Source organism: Eleutherodactylus coqui, chromosome 1, assembly GCF_035609145.1.
Source record: "Eleutherodactylus coqui strain aEleCoq1 chromosome 1, aEleCoq1.hap1, whole genome shotgun sequence".
Taxonomy (NCBI): Eukaryota; Metazoa; Chordata; class Amphibia; order Anura; family Eleutherodactylidae; genus Eleutherodactylus; species Eleutherodactylus coqui.
This window is the reverse complement of record NC_089837.1, coordinates 148,231,275-148,256,100: the sequence shown is the minus strand read 5'-3', so window position 1 is coordinate 148,256,100 and position 24,826 is coordinate 148,231,275. Positions and strand designations below refer to the sequence as shown.

Below are 24,826 nucleotides of genomic sequence, written 5' to 3'. Positions count from 1 at the left end.
AATACAGTAAAAACAGTTTTTTTTCCTAAGGATGCAACAGCGGTGCGGTTCTGCATTGTATCATATCATTCCTAACAGGGACATACTGGAACAATCTAAGCATCTATATGCGTGCACCCTTAAGTTCCTATAAACTACAAATGAGCATGGCATCCAGAGTGGCTCTGTGAGGTTGTAAAAAGTCATGTGCCAGTCCTCATCTTATACTTATAGGGAATCGGTCAGCTACTTTGAGCCTTTAAAAGCTTAGCTTATTAGCTGGAAGTAGCTCACCCGTTAGGGCTCATGTCCACGGGCAAAATAAGAATTAAAATCCGCAGCGGATTTTAACTCTTCTTCCGCCCGCGGATCCGCACCCCATAGGGATGCATTGACCACCCGCGGGTAGATAAATACCTGCGGATCGTCAATAAAAGGAATTTTAAAAAAAATGGAGCATGAAAAAATCTGGACCATGCTCCATTTTCGTGCGGGTCTCCCGCGGGCTTCTATTGAAGCCTATGGAAGCCGTCCGGATCCGCGGGAGACAAAAATCAGAGTTTACTCACCCGCTCCGGTTCTTCTCTTCGGCGCCGCGCCATCTTCTCTCAGTCGCGGCCGGATCATTTTGCTTCGGCCCGGCGCATGCGCGGGGCACGTCACCGACGTCATCATGCACATCCGCCGAGCCGAAGAAAGAAGATCCGGCCGCGACGAGAGAAGATGACGCCGCAGCGAAGAGAAGAAACGGAGCGGATGGGAGGTGAGTTTATTCTGATTTATTGTTATTTTCAGCGCTCATGTCCGCGGGGCAGGAGGGACCCGCTGCAGATTCTACATGGAGAATCTGCAGCGGATCTGATTTTCCCCGTGGACATGAGGCCTTAATCCGAGGATGTAACTTTTATACTTAACATCTCCGCTGTTAGCACTCAAACCTGCCACCGATTGCACTGAGTGGACTACAGAGGCACACCAAGCGCTGCAGAATAAATTGGCACTATATCAATCAAGATTATTATTATTATAGCCCTCTCATTCTATTTGTAGAATGGAAGGACTACTTTTGCGTTCAGTGCCAGGTTTGGGGGTTACAGCAGGAAAGGTACACTTACATTCTCAGACTCAGCGGGTCTGCTAGCCAACAGACTTTCTTTAAGGAAAATGGCTATGGAATCAACCTGAGAAGAACCTTACAGATGCATTGATAACCAAATGGAATAAAAGACAATTGCAATACATGTAAAAAGTCCACTTAACAAGTGATAGAACCTCCAGAGGCCGCGCTTACTTGTGCCATCTGGTTAGTCTTAAAAGATAAGGCAGGGACTCAATCGGAGAAAACTACTGCAGTGATCCAGAATGAAGAATAAGGCTGGGTCCATCTACCGGTACTTCTTTAACCCCATGATGGAACAGCCTTTTTTTTTCTCAACCTCACTTTCCGAAAGCCGTAACTAATTTTTCGTCGACATAAGCCATATGAGGGATTTTTTGTGGGACAAGTTGCATTTTTTTTAATGGCATCATTTAATGTAACACTTTTTTAAAATTTGAATTTTTTTTTAATAGGTTGAAGGGGAAAAAAGCTACAATTGTGTTGGTTTTGGGGTTGACCGGTTTTCACTGTACAGTAAAAATTACATGTTAGCTTTATTCTAGGGTCAGTGCGATTATGGAGTTACCAAATTAGATTTTGATTCTACGTTCCGACACCCATAACTTTATTTTTTGGTCAGAGAGGTTTGGGGGTGGCTTATTTTTTGTGGACTAAGCTGTAGTTTTTAATATAATTTTGGAGTGCATTACACATTATTAATTTTTTGTCATCAATTGTGGGTGTGGAGATCAGACGAGAACCCACAATTCTACCGTTGTGTGTTCTTAACATTTACCCTGTGGAATAATATCTTTAGAATTCATTAGCTTGGACCCTTCCAGATGAGAATCTTTATCTTTATACTGTCAACATATCTCGCAGCATTTAGATGCAGCAATACCAACTATTATAACTTTATCTAGAATATCATGTACATATATAGATTTCATTCACAGGGTGTAATAAAAAAACCTAAAAGGATTGCACTAGGTCTCCAATGGCCGCAATAATTCACCACCCCATGACTGAATTGTGTGTCAGCCAAACTGGGGATAAAGAGAGTCCCCTCTCTGTCGATCCAGTAAAGCTCCATTTAGACGGGACAAGTGTCGGACAAACGATGCCGGACACTCGTCCTCGCATATACTAGGTCCCGTGCACCTGCATGGGAGCTAGTATTGCTGGCTCACAGCAGGGAGGCTGCAGAAGACTTCTCTCCTCACGCTCCCACACCCCTCTTCATTCACTTAATATAGCGGCCATCCAATACTGAACGGCTGCTATTTACACTGAACGATGAGCTCATCGTCCATCGTTTATGCAGCATAAACGATGGACGATGAGCTGATCAGTGATCGTTCAGTGTAAATAGCAGCTGTTCAGTACTGAACGGCCGCTACGTTAAGTCAATGGAGAGGGGTGTGGAAGCGCGGGGAGAGAAGTCTTCTGCAGCCTCCCTGCTGTGAGCCAGCAATACTAGCTCCCATGCAGGTGCACGGACCTAGTATATGCGAGGACGAGTGTCCGGCATCGTTTGCCGGAGACTTGCCCTATCTAAATGGGCCTTTAGATTCTGCAGTCAAGCTACACTGACTGTAGCATCTAAGGTATTAGACGATTAGGACTGGAGCCATCTACAATCCCAGCTGCTGCAGTTGTGTGTCAGAAAACACTTATGTCATTTATACTGCAGAGTGATTGTGGTTTTGAAAAAACAAAGCACAGCTGATGTTCTTTCCCTCCTCAAAGTTTTTTTTGCACGCCATATGTACTCCAGTATGGTAACAATAAAACTACAGCTTGTCCCACTATGAACGAGTCCTCAAATGTCCGTCAATGAAGGAAAAAAAAAGTTATGGTTTTTGAAAAGTGAGGTGAAAGTGTCAACCCCCCCCCCAAAAAAAAAAAACACATATCCTTAAGGGGTTAAGTGGACTGTTTAGAGCATTACAATTGAGCTTTAAAAACAAGGTCACCTCCATGCATTTATCTTAAGAGTTCCCCAGTATTGCATACTACATAATAATAATCTTTAAATAGCACCAACATATTCCGCAGCGCCTACAAGACTGGGAACAGAAACAAAACCCAGTTACATCTAGTAATCAATTGATGGAAAGCGTAGGGGTGAGGGTCCTGCTCCAACGAGCTTACATACTACAAGTAATGGGGTGATACAGAAGGTAAAGGGGCTGGAGATGTGCACAGTATGGCGGGGTGGAGATGTGCACTGTATGGCGAGGTGACAATAGTCAAATGGGGCCATATAGTGGCTGAATCAGTATGACTGAGGGGGAGGGGGTGGGGGTTGATTACAGCTAGCTGGGATTGCAGTCAGCAGGACAGGGAGCATGTTATCAGGCGGAGTACAGAGGGGTTTGGTTTAGCAGATATAGTATGTCTCCCTGGAGAGCTGCATTTTTAGAGCACGCCTGAAGTTTTGTGTGTCAGTGATTGTCCGCATAGTTTGGGTAGGGCGTTCCAGAGGACTGGGGCTGCTCTGGAGAAGTCTTGGAAGCGGAAATGAGAGCTTCGAGTTAAAGGGGCACTTAATGTGATTTTGTTAGCAGAGCGGAGGAATAAGCATGGTTTTATACTAGATGAATCAGATTATTATGCAGTATGCAAATAATAAGAGACACTGTCCAATGTGATACAGTTGTAAACCTACTTTAAGCACATCATCATGGCAGCAGATTCCCAACACCAATTCTCAAAAGCAAGCAGTGCAAATAAAGATCAAATTGATTCACTCACTTATGGCTTATAGGAGATAGCATTAGACAATGTAAGAAATTAATGAGCCCCCTGGATAATTGATTCAACTTATTAACATCAGTATGCAAGAAGATTAACACTGACATCTTAGACTAGCTGCTTCCACACCTGCGGCGGGGATTCAGTTTTCTTCTTCCAATTGGGGAGCAGGAAAAAGGAATCCCTGGGCAGACGGTTCTCTCTTATGATGGAACCGAACAGCGCTGAACGGACCCCACTGACTATATGGGGTCATGCAGCACTATCTCTTCTGGTATTTTGTACTGCAGCTATCCAGAGTTATAGTATAAAGACGCTACCTAGAAGATGAAGAGTTGTCAGTTTTGATATTCCGCGTCTAATGAAAGGTCCTAGAACCCACTGAGTAGTTATGCTATGCCAGGCTGGATGCAGCAGGGATTGATTATAGACATTATGATCCTGTTAGTACATGTGCATCTGATTCTATGTATATGTTTTTATAAATCTATATATTAGACTGTTTATACCAAGCAGCCATTTAGTGTGATGTAAATCTTAAATCTATCACTTGCCAAATTCTCCTTGCCAAAAGAATCAAGCCGAGTTCGAAGTGGCATCAAAGGAGAAGGCAAACGAGCTCAGCATAACGACTCTGAGGGAACCATAGTTGGAACTAAAGTATAGAAATTTGTTTTCAGTAAAGCAACGTTGTAAATCAGAGTGAATAAGCCACAAGTGAAGAGACTGAAATGCTGCAAGCAAATGTTTACCAACCACCAGAAAGAAGAAGAGCTTTTCCATTTGGCCAAACAAAAGAGCGTTTGCGACTTTGCAAAGATGTATTTATTTATGAAAATGAAGATATTGGATAAGAATACTAAAAAAATTACACTTTGTTAATAACATGTTCTTGATAAATATTTACTCTGATGCTCTGAGGTACACATACAGTCATTGAAAATAAAAATATGCATTTTATAACTTGTCATCTATGTTCTAGATATAAAACAAAACGCTTTGCATATTGCTCATTGGAAACATAATACATTGACATAGAAGGAATGAACAAAACCAAGACCTTAACGTAAACCTGCTGTCTACACACAAGGCTGAACCAAAACTTACAACGGTTGTCACCTTTAACAAAAGTTAATGACTTTATGACTAGAAGGGTGGAAGTGCACGGTAAAGCTGGCTATACGCGGCCAGATCACACCACCCAAAGCCAATTTTGCTGATAAATTCATGTGACCCTTGTGGGTGGGCATGGTTTGGCTACATACAGCCACAGTTTACTTCCACCCAAAAAAAAAACAAAAAACAAAGACCTGACAAATAAATAATTGACCTTGATGCCATTAACCACCAATTTGGGTACGATCTCACAGTGTAGTAACCAGAAAAGCAGCCGACGCTCCACTCGCCCACGGTGGCCAGTGCCACAGATTTAGCTAATAATGATGCCCTTATACCAGCAAAATCTTGTGCCCATTGGCCTCTGCGAGCTGGCAGAGCTTTAACCACACTGTGGGGGAGCGTACCCTAAATCTAATCCACAGTGGAAAAATAAAATGTGGGCATGTTTCTCACCTGAATAACATCACTATACTGTTTGATAGGCAGCATTACTGTATGCAGACATTGAGACAAAATGACAACTCTTATTTGGACATTATCTGTGGGCAGATATAAGGTGCAATGTGCACGATATGTGAAACACTAGAACGAAGAAAGCCAAAACATATGGCATAATTCTATAATAACTTACAATGTGACACACAAAAAACAGCCAGCATTATCTGCACTTGGCAAAAACATTATTTTTGTGATTTTAAAGAGGACCTGTTAAGTCCAAGACAAGCAGGACTGGCTGCATGTATCAGCTGCCCTCACTGCTATTTTCCTTATAGCTCCCCTAATTCACTGGCTATGGCTCCCATTACATGCAGAGCCCAACACTAGTCTACTGCCAAGACGGCTGTCTGCACTGTCCAGTCGGAATGGCTAACACTACCTCTGATTGACAGTGGCCAGTGGAGACCACCCACTTGACAGAAGACTAAAGCCTCATGTCCACGGGCAAAATATGATTTAAGATCCGCAGCGGATCTCCCGCATGCGGATCCGCATCCCATAGGGATGCATTGACCACCCGCGGGTACATAAATACCCGCGGATGGTCAATAAAAGGGATTTTTAAAAAAATGGAGCATGAAAAAATCTGGACCATGCTCCATTTTCGTGCGGGTCTCCCGCGGGGACGGCTCCCATGGGCTTCTATTGAAGCCTATGGAAGCCGTCCGGATCCGCGGGAGACCTAAAATAGGAATTTAAAAGTATTTACCCATCCGAAGCGGACCGGGAAGGTCTTCTCTTCCTCACGGCCGGATCTTTCTTGCTTCGGCTCGGCGGATGTGCCCGGCGCATGCGCGCGGCACGTCGGCGACGTGCCGGCGACGTGCCGCCGGCGTGACGAATTCATCCGCCGGCCGAAAAAGAAGATCCGGCCGTGAGGAACAGCAGACCTTCCCCGCCCGCTACGGATAGGTAAATTCTTTTAAATTCTTATTTTCAGCGCTCATGTCCGCGGGGCAGGAGGGACCCGCTACGGATTCTACATGTAGAATCCGTAGCCGGCCTGATTTTCCCCGTGGACATGAGGCCTAAGGCTGGGCTCCATAGTGTATATAATAGGAGCCAAATGAGGGGGTCTAGAATATAAACAACGATGATGGAGTCAATGGGACAACAGCTGTAAAAAAAAAGGTATGCAGCTGGTTCGCTTGGCTTTATCAAATGGGTTGTGTCATCACAAAAAAAACCACATGGCATAAAACAAAAGATGATCACATACTCACCTGCCTTTGGACCCCGGGGTCACAGCTGAGTGGCTCATGCAGCCTCGATCCTGGCATGTACATCTATTGGAAGTCAGGTGACTGCAGCTTTGCTGTTCTAACTCCTGGCATCAGTGCTCGGAATGTGAGCAATTATGCAAGGAGTACGAGATGGTGAGACTGCGGCCTTTGATTAGCCGCATCAAAAAGAAATAGCCAGCGGCACTCCAACTCTTGACCACACAAGTGGGGAAGATAGAGGAATGTAGCGCCGCAGGATAACGAATCCTTTGATTAGCCGCAGTCACCTAACTTCCAGAGGATGTCCACAACGGGGTGCCAGGGACAAGGCCGCAGGAGCAGCTTAGATGTGTCCCGGGGGACTGAGCACAAGCGAGTACGTTACTTTGTTTTGTCTTATGCCCAGCCGTTTAAAAGTTTTATTCCTGGAATGACACAAATCCTTTAAGCAAGGATTGCGATATGAACTCTACAGAGAAAGTTGATAGACAAGACTATACAGAATATGTAATTTCAGCTGCTGTTCAGATGTTACTGTATGCATTTAGCTTATTTTTGACCTAAAAGATCGAGACTTTCACATTAACATAAAAAGAGTAAGTCTGTTTGTGTATCAATGTAAGAACCAGAGCCCCAAAAGTTTGATTACAGATACCAACAATCCAAGAAAAAATTGCCCATTACAGAATTATGCAGACAAGAGAAGAGAACGAAAAAGCATCAGCCAATTAAAAGACACACAGAACAGATGCCTTACTTATATATAAAAATGTACAGAAGACGTTGTAAAGTAAAGAACAGTTCATCGATTCATGTTGCTCCGCCTTACTAGCAATACCCGTGAGCATTGTATGTCTCGTTAAACCCCCGAGAGAGATATCCCCTAGTCATCTAAGGCCGCAGGTTCATCATTTTCCAGTTTATAGGAGAAGCGTTGGCAGCAAAGGCTATTTAGAGAGGTTCCACACCTGGTGACCCGTGGCGCAGTGCATCGACCCATCACTCGGTCCAGCAGTCTTCTAAGAGACACGCACGCTGTCTCCCCGCCGGTGTAGCAGCACATTGAGTCCAAGCAGTTGATACCTGATCCTGTCTCAGTAAGCTGAGGAGGAGATAAAAATGTGACAGCAGTGGGCCATTACACATGTATTTATACGGTTAGCAGAGAGAGAAACATTTATGAAATCAGTCTCCAAAGGGTAATAAAAAATGCCCTAAACAGATGTTAAAGGAAATACAGCTGCCAAATACAAAGACACATTAGCATCACATCTTGTAGTAGTGGAAATTAATCAGGAATATTCCTACAAGAAATCTCTACTAGCACATTTTTTATATTTTGCAAATAACACACAAGGGAAAGGAGAAAAATAAATAATAACCGTGCAACCACTAGTTTTGCACCAGCAACCATGCTGTCAGCCATTCTCTATTCAGCTAAGGAATGGGGAGGGGGGGGGGGGGGGGGGGAGTTCAAAGGTTTTAGAAATGCTTAAAACATAGTAACCTTTTTCAGATAGAAGAACAATAAATTCAGAGTAAAGCTCAGTGTGCCTGCAGCCTTTGCTATAGGAAATGTCCCAAATACAAATTACAAACCAAAAACAAGGATTCTGATATCTATTGTCTTCTACTTTATAAAACCACCAATTAAGCACGGCTCTGACCGGCCTTGTGACGACATCTTTTTTTGCTCTACATGCATAAATGTAGTTGATGCCTACTAGAGATGAGCGAGCATACTCGCTAAGGGCAATTGCTCGATCGAGCATTGCCCTTAGCGAGTACCTGCCCGCTCAGAAGAAGAGGTTCAGCTGGCGGCGCGGGTGACAGGTGAGTTCTGGCCATGAGCAGGGGGGAGCGGGGGGGATGGGGAGAGAGATCTCCCCTTTGTTCCTCCCCCGCTGCTCCCTGCCCGCCGCCGAATCTTTGCTCCCGAGCAGGCAGGTACTCGCTAAGGGCAATGCTCGATCAAGCAATTGCCCTTAGCGAGTATGCTCGCTAATCTCTAATGCCTACGCATAAAGGAATTCTTTCCAGCTATATAATTTTTTCTAAAACTCATGAGAAAGCAACAACAAAACCATTTCAGGAATACATTGAGGCAAATTTACTATTGAAAACGGTTCTTACACGCTTTGCACTATATATGTGGTGCGTTTTAGGCCTTTTTTTTTGCTGCCTGAAAAATGCGAAGGGACATAGTCTAAAGGCAACATTGTGCTTAAAAAAACAGTATAAAGTCGAATAGGTGGTATATAGTTAGACAAAAGTGTCCAAAGGTTCCCCAGATTTATCATCCAGCGTGAGTAACTGTGATAGAATTAGCACATCTTACGTTTTTGCTGTCTAAATGCCCATTTACACCTAAGGATTATCGAGCAAAAATTTGTTCAAACGAATCGTTCAGTGTAAAATGCAAAAGGAAAAAAAACCCAAAAACAAACACTCACTTGTCGTTCACAGTTGTTTAGGCTGACTTTTCAGTCAGCTTAAAAAACCTTGTTGGCTTCTCGTCCTGTGTAAGTGCTCCCCCGCTCAGCGCTTCCCATAGAAGATAAAGCGCTGAGGAAGAAGCGAACGAGAAGCCCACCAGTCACTTAGCGTTGACGTCAGCTCTCGTACAGTTGTTTAAAAGACTGTAAAAGGGCCTTAACCATTACAGTATTAAAAATCTACCCATTAAAGAGGCTCTATCATTAGAAAAAAAAAATCAATCAATTCTTACCTATTCCCCCGAAAAAGCCTTCTTACTGCATTTTCTGGCTTCTCCAGTCCTCAGGGTCATCTGTGACGTTATGTGCATTCTCGGCATTCTCCTTCCTGCAGGTCAGTATACACTACATAACTGGTGATGTAGCGTTCACTGCCTAGCATGAAATGCCGAATCCTATGCCAGGTTATTGCCGCGACTGCTAGCAGTGAACATTACATCACATAGCATACACTGACCTACAGGAAGGAGAATCCCGAGAATGGATGTCATATTACAGGAAGAAGAGGATCAGTCCGGCTGGAGGTGAGGTGACCCGGGGGAACTTGAGAAGTCAGGAGAAGATCGGTAAGGTGAAGATGTGTGAAGGAGACGGCCTGGGGAAGAATTGGCAAGTATAGAATTTTTTTTTTCTAATTACAGAACCCCTTTAAACTCAAAACTGATACTACTCTCCAATCGGAGTATCACTTCATATGGCTCACCTAATCTATAAAATAAAAAATAAAAAACACAGTTGGAAAACTAATCACTTCCAACAAATCTCTACTGGTGCTCCCCTCTTGTTGGCTGCCTTCTCATATATTCCTTCGTACATCAGTCAAGTCATATTACATTCTAGTACGCCGTTTTAACAATACTTTTATATACTAACGTCTAATGACTTTTGTTAAGGAAGTGCAGTATACTTCATCTATGTTGTATTTTTTTCAGCCAATCCCCCCTTTTTCGCCAACTGTGAGTGGCACTGAGGGTAGATAGCAGGGTCTTAACTCCTGAGAGAAGACTTTCTTTGACAGGCTGAATTCACATAGGCAATTTTCACGCACAAGTTCTGTCTAATAGCGAAATGGATGGAACTTGCATGTGAAAACACAATGTGTTTATTCATACTACCGATTTTTCTCTCACAGAGATGCTGCAAGGTAGAAAACATTGCTGGTCCTATTTTTGTCCGGCTCCTTGTAAAGAATCATCCATTATTTCTTATTTCATATTTCTCTAATATTTAACTTCCATCTTAGTCCCTGTGGGAAAATGCCAGGGACTAGCCTAGGTCTGAATGGCAACATTTATAACCGGACTTCTGTCCTAAAGAGGGTGTGTTACAGTCATGTTCAATGGGACCAAATGCATCATGATCGATAGTGATTGCTGCATCATCAAGGATGAGCCAACACTTAAGTCCCCATTTAGTTGTATAATACAAGTAAGAGCACATCCAACGCTACGCTGCAGTAAACACGTCGTGATATAAATCTAGTTATTATCAAATAATTGTCATTATATTTAAGGGATTGTAACACCTATATTAGGACCTGACCCACTTGACTAATGTAATCTTAGCCTTAGGGTTCACTCACACAGGTATATGGGCCTATGTATGATGCACGTGTTTTTCATGCATATAACACACAGTCCTAAAAGCCCATTGATTTACATTGGGGCATTGAGACATGCGTTTTCATTCACATGTGTTTTACACGTGTTGTGGAAAGTTTCCCGCCAAAAAAAGCATTGCATCCTATTTTGGTGCATAACACATCTATTATAGGCTACAGGGGGTTTAAAATACGCATGTTACATGGCATAGTGTGTATTACGTGCATAATAAGTAGCCCCCATACGCCAAGGCGATTGAGGCCTTTACAGCAGCTTATCACTGGTGGATCCTGTGTTATCTACATATAGGTGTTAGCTTTCACTGTAATCCTGAATGTGATAATGAGGACTAAAGTGCTCACTACTGAACAAGTATCAGTCTCCTGCTAGACTCTGGTCTCTATGTAGGAGGTTAGGATTATTATTATTATTATTTTTTTTTTTAAAGTATAGACAAGGACCGAAAAATGTAAAAAAAATAAAAAATAAAAAAAAAATCCTTCATACGTTTAACAAAACTTGATGAATACAACAAGTCATTTTCTGATGACACATTCCCTTTAGCCCACTGACTCAGTACAGTTTTCTCTTCTAGAAGTGGCAAAACAATTAAGCCAGGCTCACACAACCATATTTGAATTGCGTATTACGTGCGTATAATACGCTGTACATCGCGGCAATTCAAATGCATAGATTTTCGCTTTTACACTCACAGTAGCGTTTTTTAATTGTGTCTAGTACGAAATTTAAAAAAAAAAAAAAAAAAAAAAAAGAACGCAGCATGTTCTATTTTACCATGTATTACGCGCGGTAGAACCTTATTGTTCTCTATGGGTGCGCACAAAACACTGTACATACGTAATTACATTTCGTATGTGAGGTTTATAGGCAACGTTGCTAAGTGACACACAGGGAAATAAAAGTAAAAAAAAAAAAGGAACGGGGAAGCCTGTGCATGACAGCGTGCGCAAGATACACCATCATGCGCAGGCAGAAATCGCTGCCATACGCAGCATCTTGCGGTAAAAGGCTGCATTACATACGCAGCGTTTTACCCCAAGCTTGTGTTGGCTTGCCCCAACTATAATGAAATAGAGCTAAAATACAATCACATTTCTACATAAACGGAATAGGTTTTTTTCCTCGCAGATTTCATTTATCAGCTCATTACAACAACAGAACGTGACGCGATAAAGGCTGCTGGTGACCTAGAAGGCACAGGGAAAGACCTGTTAGACAAGGTTAGAAAATGGCAGCTTCTTTTAAAACAAAAAAAATATATAAAATTTTGCAATAAAGTTCAACTTTTTCAAGACTATAGCCAACAAAAACGGTTAATCCTTCATGCTGTCTGGATGTCAAGCACATAATGTGGGTTAAGACACAAGTCCACCAATGAATGAATTCACACAGATGGAAATAATGTTCTCTACAATGACTAAATGTGGCTGGAACACGGTGTCACTACCATATGACAAAGACATGCTAGCACCAAGGGTCCATGGGTGACTAGAGATCACAGTGCGGGTGGAGTACTACCTAGTCTGCTCAAGTGCTCTGCTGGTTGGATGCATCAGCTAGCAATTGTCTATTGTCCGACCCTCGGTGCTCGTTTTCAGTAAAGTCAAATGCTGAGCTGATTGAACCCTTATCCTCTTCCATCTAAAGGGACAGAAAAGTAACATTCTGGTAAAATGACTGCTATGATGCTTCGATAATTTATGTACAACTTAAAACCAATCCCGCATAAAAGATTCAACAAGCATACTCTTATTACACACCAATCATTGCTGACGAGATGGGACTGAATGGTACAATACACCTCAGTACGGGGAGACACAATCCGGTTGTGGTGTCTGACTGAGTGATGTGTGAAGATAAAACGAAGTATGAAGAAAGCATAGGGAAAGGATACACATAGTAAAGTGCACAAATGAATCCACAACACATTAGGACCTAAACAGAAGTGACACAGTATGAAAGTAAAGCCTGGTTTAGACGCAACGATTATCGCTCAAAAGATGTCTTTTGAGCAACTTTTGAGTGATAATCATTGTGGACAAGGTGATCGATGAAATGGCAGTTTGATTGACAGTTTTGAGCGATCACTTTGCGCTCCGAGCGGGGTATGCAGAGGACAAGCAGGGCCGCATGTCTTCTGCATCGAGCTGTTCTCTTCTCGCAGCGCTCAGCTATTATCCCCAAGTGGGGTATGAAGAACGCAGCTGGACCGCTGTGTTCTTCATATCCCGTCTAGGTTCACGGAGCAGGATACCAGCTGAAACAATATCAATGGTATCCCGCTGTGAACTCCTGATAAGGCTGATCGTTCTCTTTCAGCATGTTGAAAGAGAACGATCAGGAAAACTGCACGATGTAAGAGCAGTGAGACATGATTATCGCTCAAAAGACTGCTTCAGCGCTGTCACCTCTCTGAAGGCCGCACGCGTGGCACAAAAATCTGACTCTTTCTAGAGTCCAATGCGCATCCTCTCCTATACAAGTCAATGCGAGAGAGCGTGCACAGGAAGCAGTCGCATTTTCGTGCCATGCACAGACTTCGACAGGGGACAGCGCTGTAAGAAGAAAAAAAAAACCCCACTACCTGTCACCTCCCGTAATAGCACCATAACTTAATTTACGGTGCTGTGGGACCGGGCCACATTTCCTTTAAATAACACGTGGTGATTGTAAGGAGTCCTGCAGCTAGGAGGCCATGTGAGTAGATCTTATCTAGGAGGGTGCTGCAGCCATGATAAAAAAGTGTTAAAAGTGGTTGTCTAGTTTACAAAGTCCCTTTTTGTTTTAAATACCCTAGGAGGGGATAAAGGAGTTAATAGAGAGAAATCCATTATTCAGAACCTCCATGCAGAGAGCAATTACAAGGAGAGTCTTTCTTTTGAAGATCTAAAGCATCCATGCATTACACATAAGATCAATTAATTTCAATGGGCATTATGTAATGCTTCATTATCACCATAAATCCATAGTACAACCAAAGATCAGAAACTTTAACATACAATTATCTCCTCCTCCTGATCACTTTACTCTGCATTCACTTAATTAAAAAAAAAAAACATACAAAGAAGTCCCGAGAGATCAGGTTACTACTGCAGCCCATAGAAATCTATGGGGAAGCAAGGGGGAGCCGAAGGAAACTTCTACAGAGAGACACAAAAGACATAGCACTTGGGAATCAGTACTCTCACGTAAATGAATGGAGCGCAGTATGCCTGCCTGACCAATGCTACTTTCATTTAGGGACCAACCAGGCCCCTGTTCTTGTGATCAGTGGGGTTCCGAGTGATCGGACCCTCACCAATTACCTAGTTATCCCCTATCCCATGGGCACTGACAGAGCCGAAAATCTGAATGCAACGCTAGCCATTCCCTCTTGATGTAATGCTGACAAGGAAAAGGAAACTATAATTTTTTGGTTGTTGGGTCTCTAAAGTGAAAAGTTATTTATGCTACAGAAGGAGGAACCAAAATCAGCAGGGGCGAACATAAGTATTGCAAATTTTAGAGACCGCTATAAAACTCCAGAAAAACTATAGAGAAATAAGTGAGAGGAGAGCGCCAAGGGAAAAAAAATTTTCAGCAATCAATTGAGGTGAAATAAAGAAAAACACTCACCGGGTGCTCAGGTGAGACCAGACTAAGAGCATGAGTCTCACCGGCACCGAGATCCTGGATAGCGTTTAGAAATATGAAGCTGGGTCCCTTATCCGTGGAAAGCCGCACAGCAATTATACGAGTAAACACCCAAAATAATGGGGGCTCGTCATGTAGTCATTGACAGAAAAAAAGAAAAACAATGCTTGCGCTCACGGGAACACAGGAAGGATTATCAAATTGATTATAGTACAATCAATTTATTTTAATAAACATAATATACTGAGCTACGCGTTTCTGCGACCATTCTGTCGCCTTTTTCAAGCTCAAGTAACACAGAAAAAGACGTACTATTTATACATAAATTTAAAAGGATGGCTCAAAGAGTGACGTGATCACGTTAACCCGACCTTCCCAGGTAGCGGAACCCCCGCCCAATTCATTCAGAGAACGGTGTGCACCGCTAATTGCACATGGACTGGTGAGCCATCCTTTTAAATTTATGTATAAATAGTATGTCTTTCTGTGTTACTTGAGCTTGAAAAAGGCGACAGAATGGTCGCAGAAACGCGTAGCTCAGTATATTATGTTTATTAAAATAAATTGATTGTACTATAATCAATTTGATAATCCTTCCTGTGTTCCCGTGAGCGCAAGCATTGTTTTTCTTTTTTTCTGTCAATGTCCAGAAAAACTATGTATGCACCAGAAGCGAGTTTCTCTGTGCACTGGCTACCTGAATTGAAGCAACTCTCCAGTCATGGATAAACAAAAATGGCCACACTCCTTGTCTGACTATCTGGTGCACACTGCATTGGTATGTATTATTAGTCCAAGACACTACACACTGCTTTGATTTGCCAGTGCTGTCTATCTGGGTATTATTAAAGATGAGCGAGCGTACTCGGAAAAGCACTACTCGCTCGAGTAATGTGCTTTATCCGAGTATCTCACTGCTCGTCCCTGAAGATTCGGGTGCCGCTGCGGCTGTGGTGAGTCGCAGCGGGGCAGAGCGGGCGGGAGAGAGGGAGAGAAAGATCTTACCTCCGTTCCTCCCCGCTCTCCCCTGCAGCTCCCCGCTCCGTGCCGGCAGCCGAATCTTCAGGGACGAGCACAGCGATACTCGGATAAAGCACATTACTCGAGCGAGTAGTGCTTTTCCGAGTACGCTCGCTCATCCCTAGGTATTATTGTATCAGGTCGCCACCAGAAATACTGGTGGAGACAAGACTGACAGGCCGGTCACGCCCCCTGCATCTGATTGGCACCCAGCTCTCCACCCATTCAGGTCCTGGCAGGGCACTAGGGATGTCTTACATCGTGAAGCCTGCTAGCACCGGCAAGAGATCGACAGAATCCAGAGCCAGCGGCGGAAGGGGGCGACAGCGGCCTGGGACCTGTGGCCGCGGCAGCACATCCACACACAGCAGTGCCCAGTAAGGCCATCCTAGAGGGTGAAGGCTGGGAGCGCCGGCAGTGGCAGCACATCCTGACCACCCAGAGGCAGCGGCGCAAGGGTCCACGGCTGCAGATGCACTGACAGCGGCAGCTCCAGCTAGGAGATCCACAGGTAGGAAAGCGGTGGCAGCAGATGCACAGGCAGCAAAAATCTCCCAACTGCAGCGCCAACGCTGGGATCGGCGGCAGCAGACACACCAGCAACAGCACAGCAGAAGCAGTGATGGAGCGGAGGCATTCCCTTCACTGCAAGGGGATTGCTCCCGCGGACCCAGGATGACACACGGAGCTGCTGCTAGGACCTTACTCAACTCAGCCAATCGGAAGCTAGGGGTGTGACAGGGGCATTCCTCCTTGCAAGCCCTGTCAAACCCCTAGTTTCCGGTGGTGTCAAGGTACGATAATACCATCCATCTGAACAACATTGGCCAGTTACAACAGCAAGTAGCATCTTAGACCACCGATGCACACTGTGATTTAGTATACATAATATAGTTAGAGAAGTGATGTGGCCATTTCTGTTTATCCAGGTTCGAAGGGTTGCTTTAATCCAGTGCTGATCACCAGTGATAATGCTCTCCCTACCGAAAAGGAAGCAGGCATCAGAGACCATTAAAATTAGCTTTCCAGTGACAGGATCAAACCAAATAATGTTGTTATTTGTAGTCGTACGGGAATTTTCAGAATTTGAGCTCAGGTTTACACATGTAATACTGCCCAACACCACAATCCTGAATCCAGGATACGGACGGTCTGGAGTAAAGTAGTGGTGGCCAAGTTTTAAACAGTAAACCTTACTATAGTCACAAATATTTGGAACCTAGCATGGGTTATGGATTCATTCTGAAATATTTCAATGATTTAAGACGTTCCAGCGGCCACAAGAACTGTAAGTGCATGCTTCAATATTCTTAATTACTACATTTAATCTGGAGGAAGCTTTGCAATGCTAAAGTATTGTAAAACAGAAGTACTGTACTAGTTTTTCTTTAGCAATTCTCTCTGTTCCAAAAGAGCAATGGGCATTTTATAAGAATTCTAGTGATAGAAGGCCAACAGTCCAATCTAGAAGGAATCTCTAACAAACTTTACAAGATCTAAATGTAACTGCACTTTATCAGAAGGCAGAGAAATTATTTTGACACAAGGATTTCTCCCCGTCTTACTCTGTATTTCGTTAAAAGGCTGCAAGTGAAAGCATGTCTCAATAGAGTTTCCTTATTTTCCAGATGGATTCACGTTGTCATTTTCATTTCCCAACAGATAAGTAAAGGGCTACATTGTGGAACTTCATAAACTAAGCAATCACTACTGAATCTACAGAGCATTACCACTAAAGTGTGGCATTCGTGCTTACTCGCTGTTGTATAACAATTTAGAATCCATATAACCTCCATATGTAAAATTAGATATGCAGAGACTCAAAACTTTTTTAAGTCATAAAAGCTCATTCCCCTTCATAAAAATAAATATAGTGGTTACAGGAGCCATATGCAGCTTGCCCAACAGTTTGGTAGCTCCCAACCCCCCCCCCCAATCCAATTATTTACAATTTGGGGGTCATTAAATATGATGGACACAATAGTATGGGCATTTCCGAAGCGATGATATTGTTCTGGCAATGATCGGCCTGCATTCCTTTATAGGAATTACAAGGGGACCACTACAGGAAGCAGACTACGTATATATGGGGGATGAAAAAAAAAAGTTTAAATGAACACTTTTTTTATAATTGTGTATTAGGTGCTTTGCAATTGGGTTGCGAGGCTATCTAATTCTTTACTCCCACTCAAATTTGACATTAGGCCAAGAGGGAAGGTTTTAAGGCATCAGTCCGGCACCCAAAAAGGATTGTGCACATCCTATTAAAGGGCCACTCCAGTGATTTTTCTTTCTTCATTCATTATTCAGCTATCCCCCCAAGGATATGTAATTCAGCTATTGTTGCCTTGTTTAGTTATTCCGTTCTTTCTGAAGCTCCGGGCCTCTTTCTCCTCAGATGGTCATGTGATCTCAGTTCTGACCAGCTCAGATCTACTTGTGTTCGTGTGCTCAGTTTCTAGTCAGATTCTCAATCTGTGTGATGCTATTATAGTTACCCTACCACAGAGACTGCCTAGAGGGGAATGCAGACACTTCTATCGCAGTCACTGGTGATGATTACAGTCACACAATTATAATAGAGGCGATCACGGCTCGGCCTACTAACTGAATAATTATGGTCTGTGACTTCTTGAGGAGAATATAGAATGCAGATAATGGCAGTTTTGCAGAGATGGTACAAACTGGAGCTGATCATGTAATGCTGTGCTGATCTATCATTAGTTTTACATGAAAGTAACATCAAGGTAGTGACTGATAAGCATCAGATGAGGGGCTGCACAGCATGGAAAGGAGATCTCCAGAGTGCGAAAGGCAGACAGTTCAGGGGTTCAAACATTTAAGAACGCGATGTGGAGTGGCCCTTCAACTGGAACATGTGCACAATACTTGCTGGGCATCTGACAATAGACCAGGGTTGGTATAACCATTTTAATGCCAGTTTCACACAAACCTACTATGGGCGCATTTATGCACCAGTAATATGTACGAGCAATTTGGCCTGACTGCAGATGCACTGACCTGAACTCAGAGCATCATACATTCCCGTGATCCCAGAGTTCAGGCTAGGACACTTGCTCATAATATGCATGTATTGTGTAAAACTGGTATAATGATTATTTTTCTTTAGAAATATCCAACTAACAACTAGGCACTATGTCGTGCTGGGAATAGTTACTCTACCCAATATATATAAAAGGGGACTTCTTTAAATATGAAAATTCATGAATTACTCCCATGGTTCCACCAATTACAAATCAGTAGCCATAATATAGTGGAAATTTCAAACTATTTGTATTAATTCCATGTAATGGCTTACTTTGTGCACTACTGGATTTGAAACCCAAATGAAAATATCAAGAACAAAGTAAAATTAAGGCTAGGGTTACAAAAGGCTCTTGTTGCTAGACTTCTTTTCTTTATAGAGCAGTAAAAAAATATATAAAAGAGACTCTTTAAAGTTAAATGTATAAAGCAATTATTAAATTATTGAAAAAGAGAAAAAACAGTTTTGAAAATCACTTAGAAAATTATATACCTACACACATTTGTTGAAGGCTGATTTACTGTAGATATATAGTCACATGTGGCACATTTGTTGCAGAAAGTTGCGGTCTATAAGTCTGCATGCACAAGGATTTCAGATGAATAGGACAATAGCAGTACTTTCTACAATAAATGTGCCATGCATGGATGTATTCTAAAGTCTCAGTGAAGCCCTAATCTAAAATCAGGACAATACTCATAGCAAAAACATAAAGGCCCAATGCACATGGCACATTTACATTATGGAATCCGGAGTGGGCATCCACCTCCGGATTCCGCAGCAAATATTGCCCATAGACATGCTATGGAAAAATCGCTTTTCCATGTCCACAAGCGGCAATCAATTGTGATTTTCTGCTCGTGAAGGGAAAATCACAGCATATCCTATTCCACACGGAAAGCTTCCATTGAAGTCAATTGAAGCCTTCCGATCCCTGGCCCTTTTACGATGACATGCAACAGCGCGGCATTTTCTGTACTGCGCATGTGTGCCGGCCGGTACATCCACAGCATAGAAAAGAGCCATCCGGACAGGTACGCAGGGGTCTCCGGCCGGGCACAGGGTCGGATTCCGCTGTGTGATCCCGCATGCAGAATCCGACCCGGCCGTGTACATTCGGCCCAAAACCTAAATGTGAACACACAAAACATTTTTTTGTTAAGTAGTAAATAAAATACGCAACAAAAAACCAAAAACATAAGAGGTATATTAACAAATGGCACTGCCTTATGCATGTTATCTAGCATGCTCCAAATATAGTCCCCTTCAACAAGCAGTCAAACCATGCTGAGGAAAGTAGCCGTACAAGAGCACAGTAGGTCTGTTATCAGCGTGCCATGCTAGGGATTTTAAGGCATGACATGCACTCTTATTGCAGGCTTTTTGACCTGCTAAAAGTAAAGAAAAAAATAAAAAAGAAGAGCAAAATGAACAGATGGCAGCTCTGGCTGTTTAGCATAATCATACCCATGCCTTGCTCCATTTGCGTGTTGGTTAGTTGAGCCTCAACATGCAAAAAAAAAAAAAAAGTGGATGAGGAGCCTCCCCTCCTACTCTACCTAATTTTGCTCAGCTGATTCCTTGCCCGTGACAGAGGCTGCAGGGCGATGAATTCGTCACTTAAAGCAACTCTGTTGGGATACATCTACAGGTGGACAGAAAAGGTATGTAACACACAACACGTCAATAAGAAATAGTCATTGCAAAACATGGGAGAGGAATTAAATAGAAATATTACACAGAAAATATCACGTCACCATAAACACAAATCACCAACTAATTGGGATTACAGTTATCGCCTTAGGAACTACAAGAGCAGAATAGAAGTGCTGTATATTGTCCATTACAACCCTCTTCACCTCATAGGAGATGCTTCATAGAACAAGACCTTGTTCCTGAAATTCTTCAAACTCTTCCCAGATAATCCAGCACTTTGGTTCAGATTGTGAGATCTTACACCATTCTAAACCATCTGTATGAAAAAACGTAAGACTTGCAGAAAAAGAAAACCCGGGTGTATATATGTATAGAAAAATGACACTTGTACACTAAAAAAAAAGTTTATTCTTTTAATTACTGACACTTATTGGGCAAGATTAAAACTAAAATGTATGGGATATGAACATGTAACAGACGGGGAAGTCGAAATTCTTTTAGAAACTGATTTAAACTCATGCTTCACATTTACAAACATTTCAAGGATGTTTAGAGCAGTACAGTTAATCTGGCTAAAGCGGCTGTGGAATACAAACCAACTTCCGACTTCTGTATGAAATGTTTACTGGCAATGGTCTATAACCTACTATAAAGCAGCACAATTACAAACACTGGTAATTAAAGATGTAAAAATATAGAATTCACTTTGCAACTGTAGCAAACTCAGGCACTTACAAAATTATAGTCAATTTTGCATTAGCAGCAAATGCAGGCACTTAGCAAATCATCCAGTCTAATACATATTTCTAATCCTACGCAGATCAATATGTACTTGAGAGAGATTATATATATTAATTATATATATATTATATATTAATTATATATATATTATATATCTATATATATCTATCCGCTGTGTGAGGCTTGTCAAAAACTACAAGCCCAAGAATCATTATGGAGCACTGAGGATATTACAAGACAGCCCTATAGAGCTTACGCTGAGATCTACAATGAAAGTTATCGGAGTTTGTGCACTGATATCCATTAATAAAACCTTTCTGAGAAGAATGTCTGATGGCCATGTACAGTTCTCGATACCTGTGCCTTCTCTGTACTCGTAGGATAAAGGTGTCTATAAACCACTTTCTTCAGGACATCAAGAAACAAACACGCTGTGGTGATGATGATTATGGCAAACCATGCAGACCCACTGGAAAGCAGTTGGACAAATACAAAGTACATGTCTTGGGTGTGTAAAAATGGCCTGCGGGGATAAAAAAAAAAGTGAAAAATATATTACATTCTACAATTACAAATTTCACCCTGTAACCATGCAATTAACCAATTTCTAAACTGAAATGGTAAGTCTACTGAAATACGTAGAAAAATTTGAGATACACAATGACAACTACAACTTAAAAAGGGCCACGCAGGTAAGGGTTTTTTTCCAATTCATTCATTATGCAGCTATTCCCCCTAGAATATTCCCCCTAGAGTGTTACACTACCTTGGTTAGTTCTTACTTTCTATCTAAAGGTCCTGCTCTTCTTTCCCTCAGATGGCCATGTGATCTCGGTTCTGGCAAGCTCAGGTTGACTTGGGGGTTATAGATTTATTTTCTAGTTAATTTCTCAGTTTCTATGATTCTGCTACATAAACCCAACACTGAAACTGTTGAGGGGGATATACACATCCTTACAGACTTAATCCTTACAGGGGCTAAAGAACAGGTGAGAAGAGTGAAGAAGAAAGTACTGTCTGCTTTCCAGTTTGCTACCGGCAAAATGAGGCAAACTACTATCCTGCGTGAGAAAAAGATTCTGTTCTGAACCTATTCAGAATAGTGGGACAGCGGTCTGTACTGAGCTATTCTACATTCCACGGTAGGCAACTGGAGGGCCAGCATCAACTGTGAAGGTGGTTAGGAGAGCTGAAACGTGGGACTAAAGTTCACCATCACACACTGGAAAACTACTATCCTGGGTGTGTAGTAGATATGGCCTTCATAATGTTTTTTTTTAAGTTTATGGCTAAGCAGTGTATTCGTGCAGTGTGGTGCAATTAGTATATGGCAGAGAAGAAATTAATTAGGTCTGGTGCTTGAAAGATAGCATAATCTTGATGATCTGAAGCCAGGATTCTTGTGAAAATTGTATTGGAAAGATAGAAAAGAAGGACTGGAATCTTGTTAGAGAAGTAATAGTCCCTTGGAAGGCAAACTGTGCCAAAGAAGAATAAGGCTAAAGCCCCATTTACACGCAATGATTAATGTTCAAATTTTGTTCAAACGATGGCTTTTGAGCGATAATCGCTGCGTATAAACGCTTCCATCTTTCACTCTTCGGCTGAACAATGATTTTTAGGTAAGCATAAAATACATCGTTCAGCCGTAGAGAGATAGCAGGGACTGCACGCTCTGTTCTCCACGGGAGCAGCTGATTGCATTGTATCCAGCCGACAGCCAGCAGCAGCCTATGCGAAGTCTATGTAGCTCAGTACAAAGTCCAGACCACAAGCTGGGATTTGTAAACAGCTGCTGGAGGCTCATTTACATGCAAATGAAGCTGATAAAGTGCTAATAGGCATTAGTGCCCATATGTACTTTATGCAAAATGATCTCTAGAACTGTCAATCTTTCCATTGTTTGAAAGTTTGTCTTTGCGTGTAAATGAGCCTTAAGAATGCTCTTAGTGTATGACTTAGTGTAGGACTATTCCACGAAGTGGAGTGTGAGGTATTGGGAGAAGGATGGGGTTGCCTGAGGTCCAAATGTCCACAGCACATATGCCACAAGGAAAACTTCTTTTTTTTTGTATATAAAAAGGTGGATCTCAAATGGAGCGAGTATCTAACGAGCATGCTCTGTTTGTGAGAAACCAGTGGTGGCCAGGGAAAACAGAGTGACGATTTCTTAATGTGCGCCAAGGACAAATAACTTTGGATAGTTCCTGAAACTATACGCCTGACACCCTGACCCAAGTACAAAGGCCGTGCGCGTAAACCTACAGCAAAGGTATTATGTAAAGGCTCTCTCTTACATCTTGTCAAGGAGAGATGTAGAGGACTGACACTTATGACGCTGCAAACGTACAGGAGAAAATCACAACCCAGTCCTTGTAGAAGAAATGTGAAATAGGAATACAGGGATGTGTAACGTTAGATGTACTCCAGCAATGTACCAGCTTTATAATTACTCATAGTAATAGATGACTAGACTCTCTATGGAAAGGGTCGCTGTGGTAAGCCAATGGTGGAGCGGACCCCTTTATCGTAGTTGGTGCCCTGCGTAGTACGCCAAGGCAGTCCTCAGTAGACACACTAAGCTAAAACGGATTAAGTCAGTGTCCGCAGAAGGGATATATAGCTGGTAGGAGGGACTAAATCTATCTTCCCCAATGACACGGATGAGAAACTTGAAAATAAAACAAATAGTGTAATATAATAACTTAGTAATTTGGTGCTGACACTAAGTCAGCATATACAGTATGATGTGGTGTCACTACATGAATGCTGCAGCTTATTAAGGCCTGTAACCATGATGTGCCGTCCACAAAGACACAATATGGTAGTCATCAACTACCACAACTACGTGATGTTTCATGGACTTCATGTCATGATGTATGAATACTAAACAGATAGAGCTGGGAACAGGAAGTGTTGGAATAGCACATAACGACTGAGGTAGGATTATTACAATGTCGTTTCTAATCATGTTTTAGCTATATTATAACTTCCATTTCTAGGAAAACCACAGAAAGGAATAAAACCCACATGAGTCTTAAACTACTTTTCCAATCCTATTTCTACATCCAGCATTGGCTCCTACGGGGGTTTCTGTCTTCTATGCAGAAAACTACATGGGACCGGAACCTGACACAACCACACAAATATTTAACGTATGAAACAGAGAACTCTTTGGTCTCCGCTTCACAAAGTTTATGTTCCAGTCAGTGTTTTTAGTTGAAGAGAAAAGCACTAGGGAAGACTTCTCTACCCAGCTAAAAAGAATGACAAGGACAGAAAACATGTGAGCAGGATACCAAAGAGGACATTAGGCTTCCATCCATATGCAGTTTTCAGCATACAAGATGGAAAGCAAAAGATTGAAGGGGAAACAAGGCGGCCCAAAAACGCCATGTAAAAGGAGGCCTAGCTGCCAGAAGATTTCTTGCCCCCACATCAATAATCACGGATAGCCAAGGATTTCAGCTGCAGAACCTCTGGTGATTAACAGTATTAACCCCTTAATGGCATGGCCTATTTTGGGCTTAAGGACGCAACGATTTTTGGCAGATTTTCTTCTCCATTTTTCAAAAGTCATAACTTTTTTATTTTCCCGTTGACGCGGCCGTATGAGGGCTTGTTTTTTGCATGGCGAACGGTAGTTTTTAATCGGTTCCACTTTTGTGTTCATTGACTATATTGTAAAACTTTTATTATTTTTTTTATGATAGCAGGGAGAGAAAACGCATCAATTCTGCCATCGATTTTTTTTTTTTTTTTTTTACAGCGTTAATCATGCAGCATAAATAAGACAATCCATTTTTTCTGCGGATCGGTACGGTTACAAAGATACCAAAATTCTTACTTTTTTTTAGGTTTTTCCACTTTTCTGCAATAAAAACCCTAAATTCGGAATTTTTTTTCTAAATTGCTGCATTCAAAGTCCTGTAAGGTTT

General features: G+C 42.2%; 1 protein-coding gene across 5 annotated transcripts in view; it reads right to left on the bottom strand.

Moving 5' to 3' along the window:
* Positions 1–24,826, bottom strand: part of ATP11B (ATPase phospholipid transporting 11B (putative)) — a 106,774-nt gene that overhangs the window by 3,870 nt on the left and 78,078 nt on the right. The window contains exons 28-31 of one of the 5 annotated variants that reach the window (XR_010792656.1): positions 21,246–21,411; positions 20,051–20,136; positions 6,481–7,777; positions 4,625–5,876 (exon numbers count right to left, since the gene is read on the bottom strand). Coding sequence is in view for 3 of the 5 variants with exons in the window: in XM_066601576.1 (XP_066457673.1) it covers positions 7,559–7,777; positions 21,246–21,411 (385 nt within the window). In the remaining 2 variants the exon portion in view is untranslated. Of the gene's footprint in view, positions 1–4,624; positions 5,877–6,358; positions 7,778–20,050; positions 20,137–21,245; positions 21,412–24,826 lie in introns of those variants that run through there. The other 4 variants (XM_066601582.1, XR_010792655.1, XM_066601581.1 and 1 more) reach the window with 4 other exon arrangements.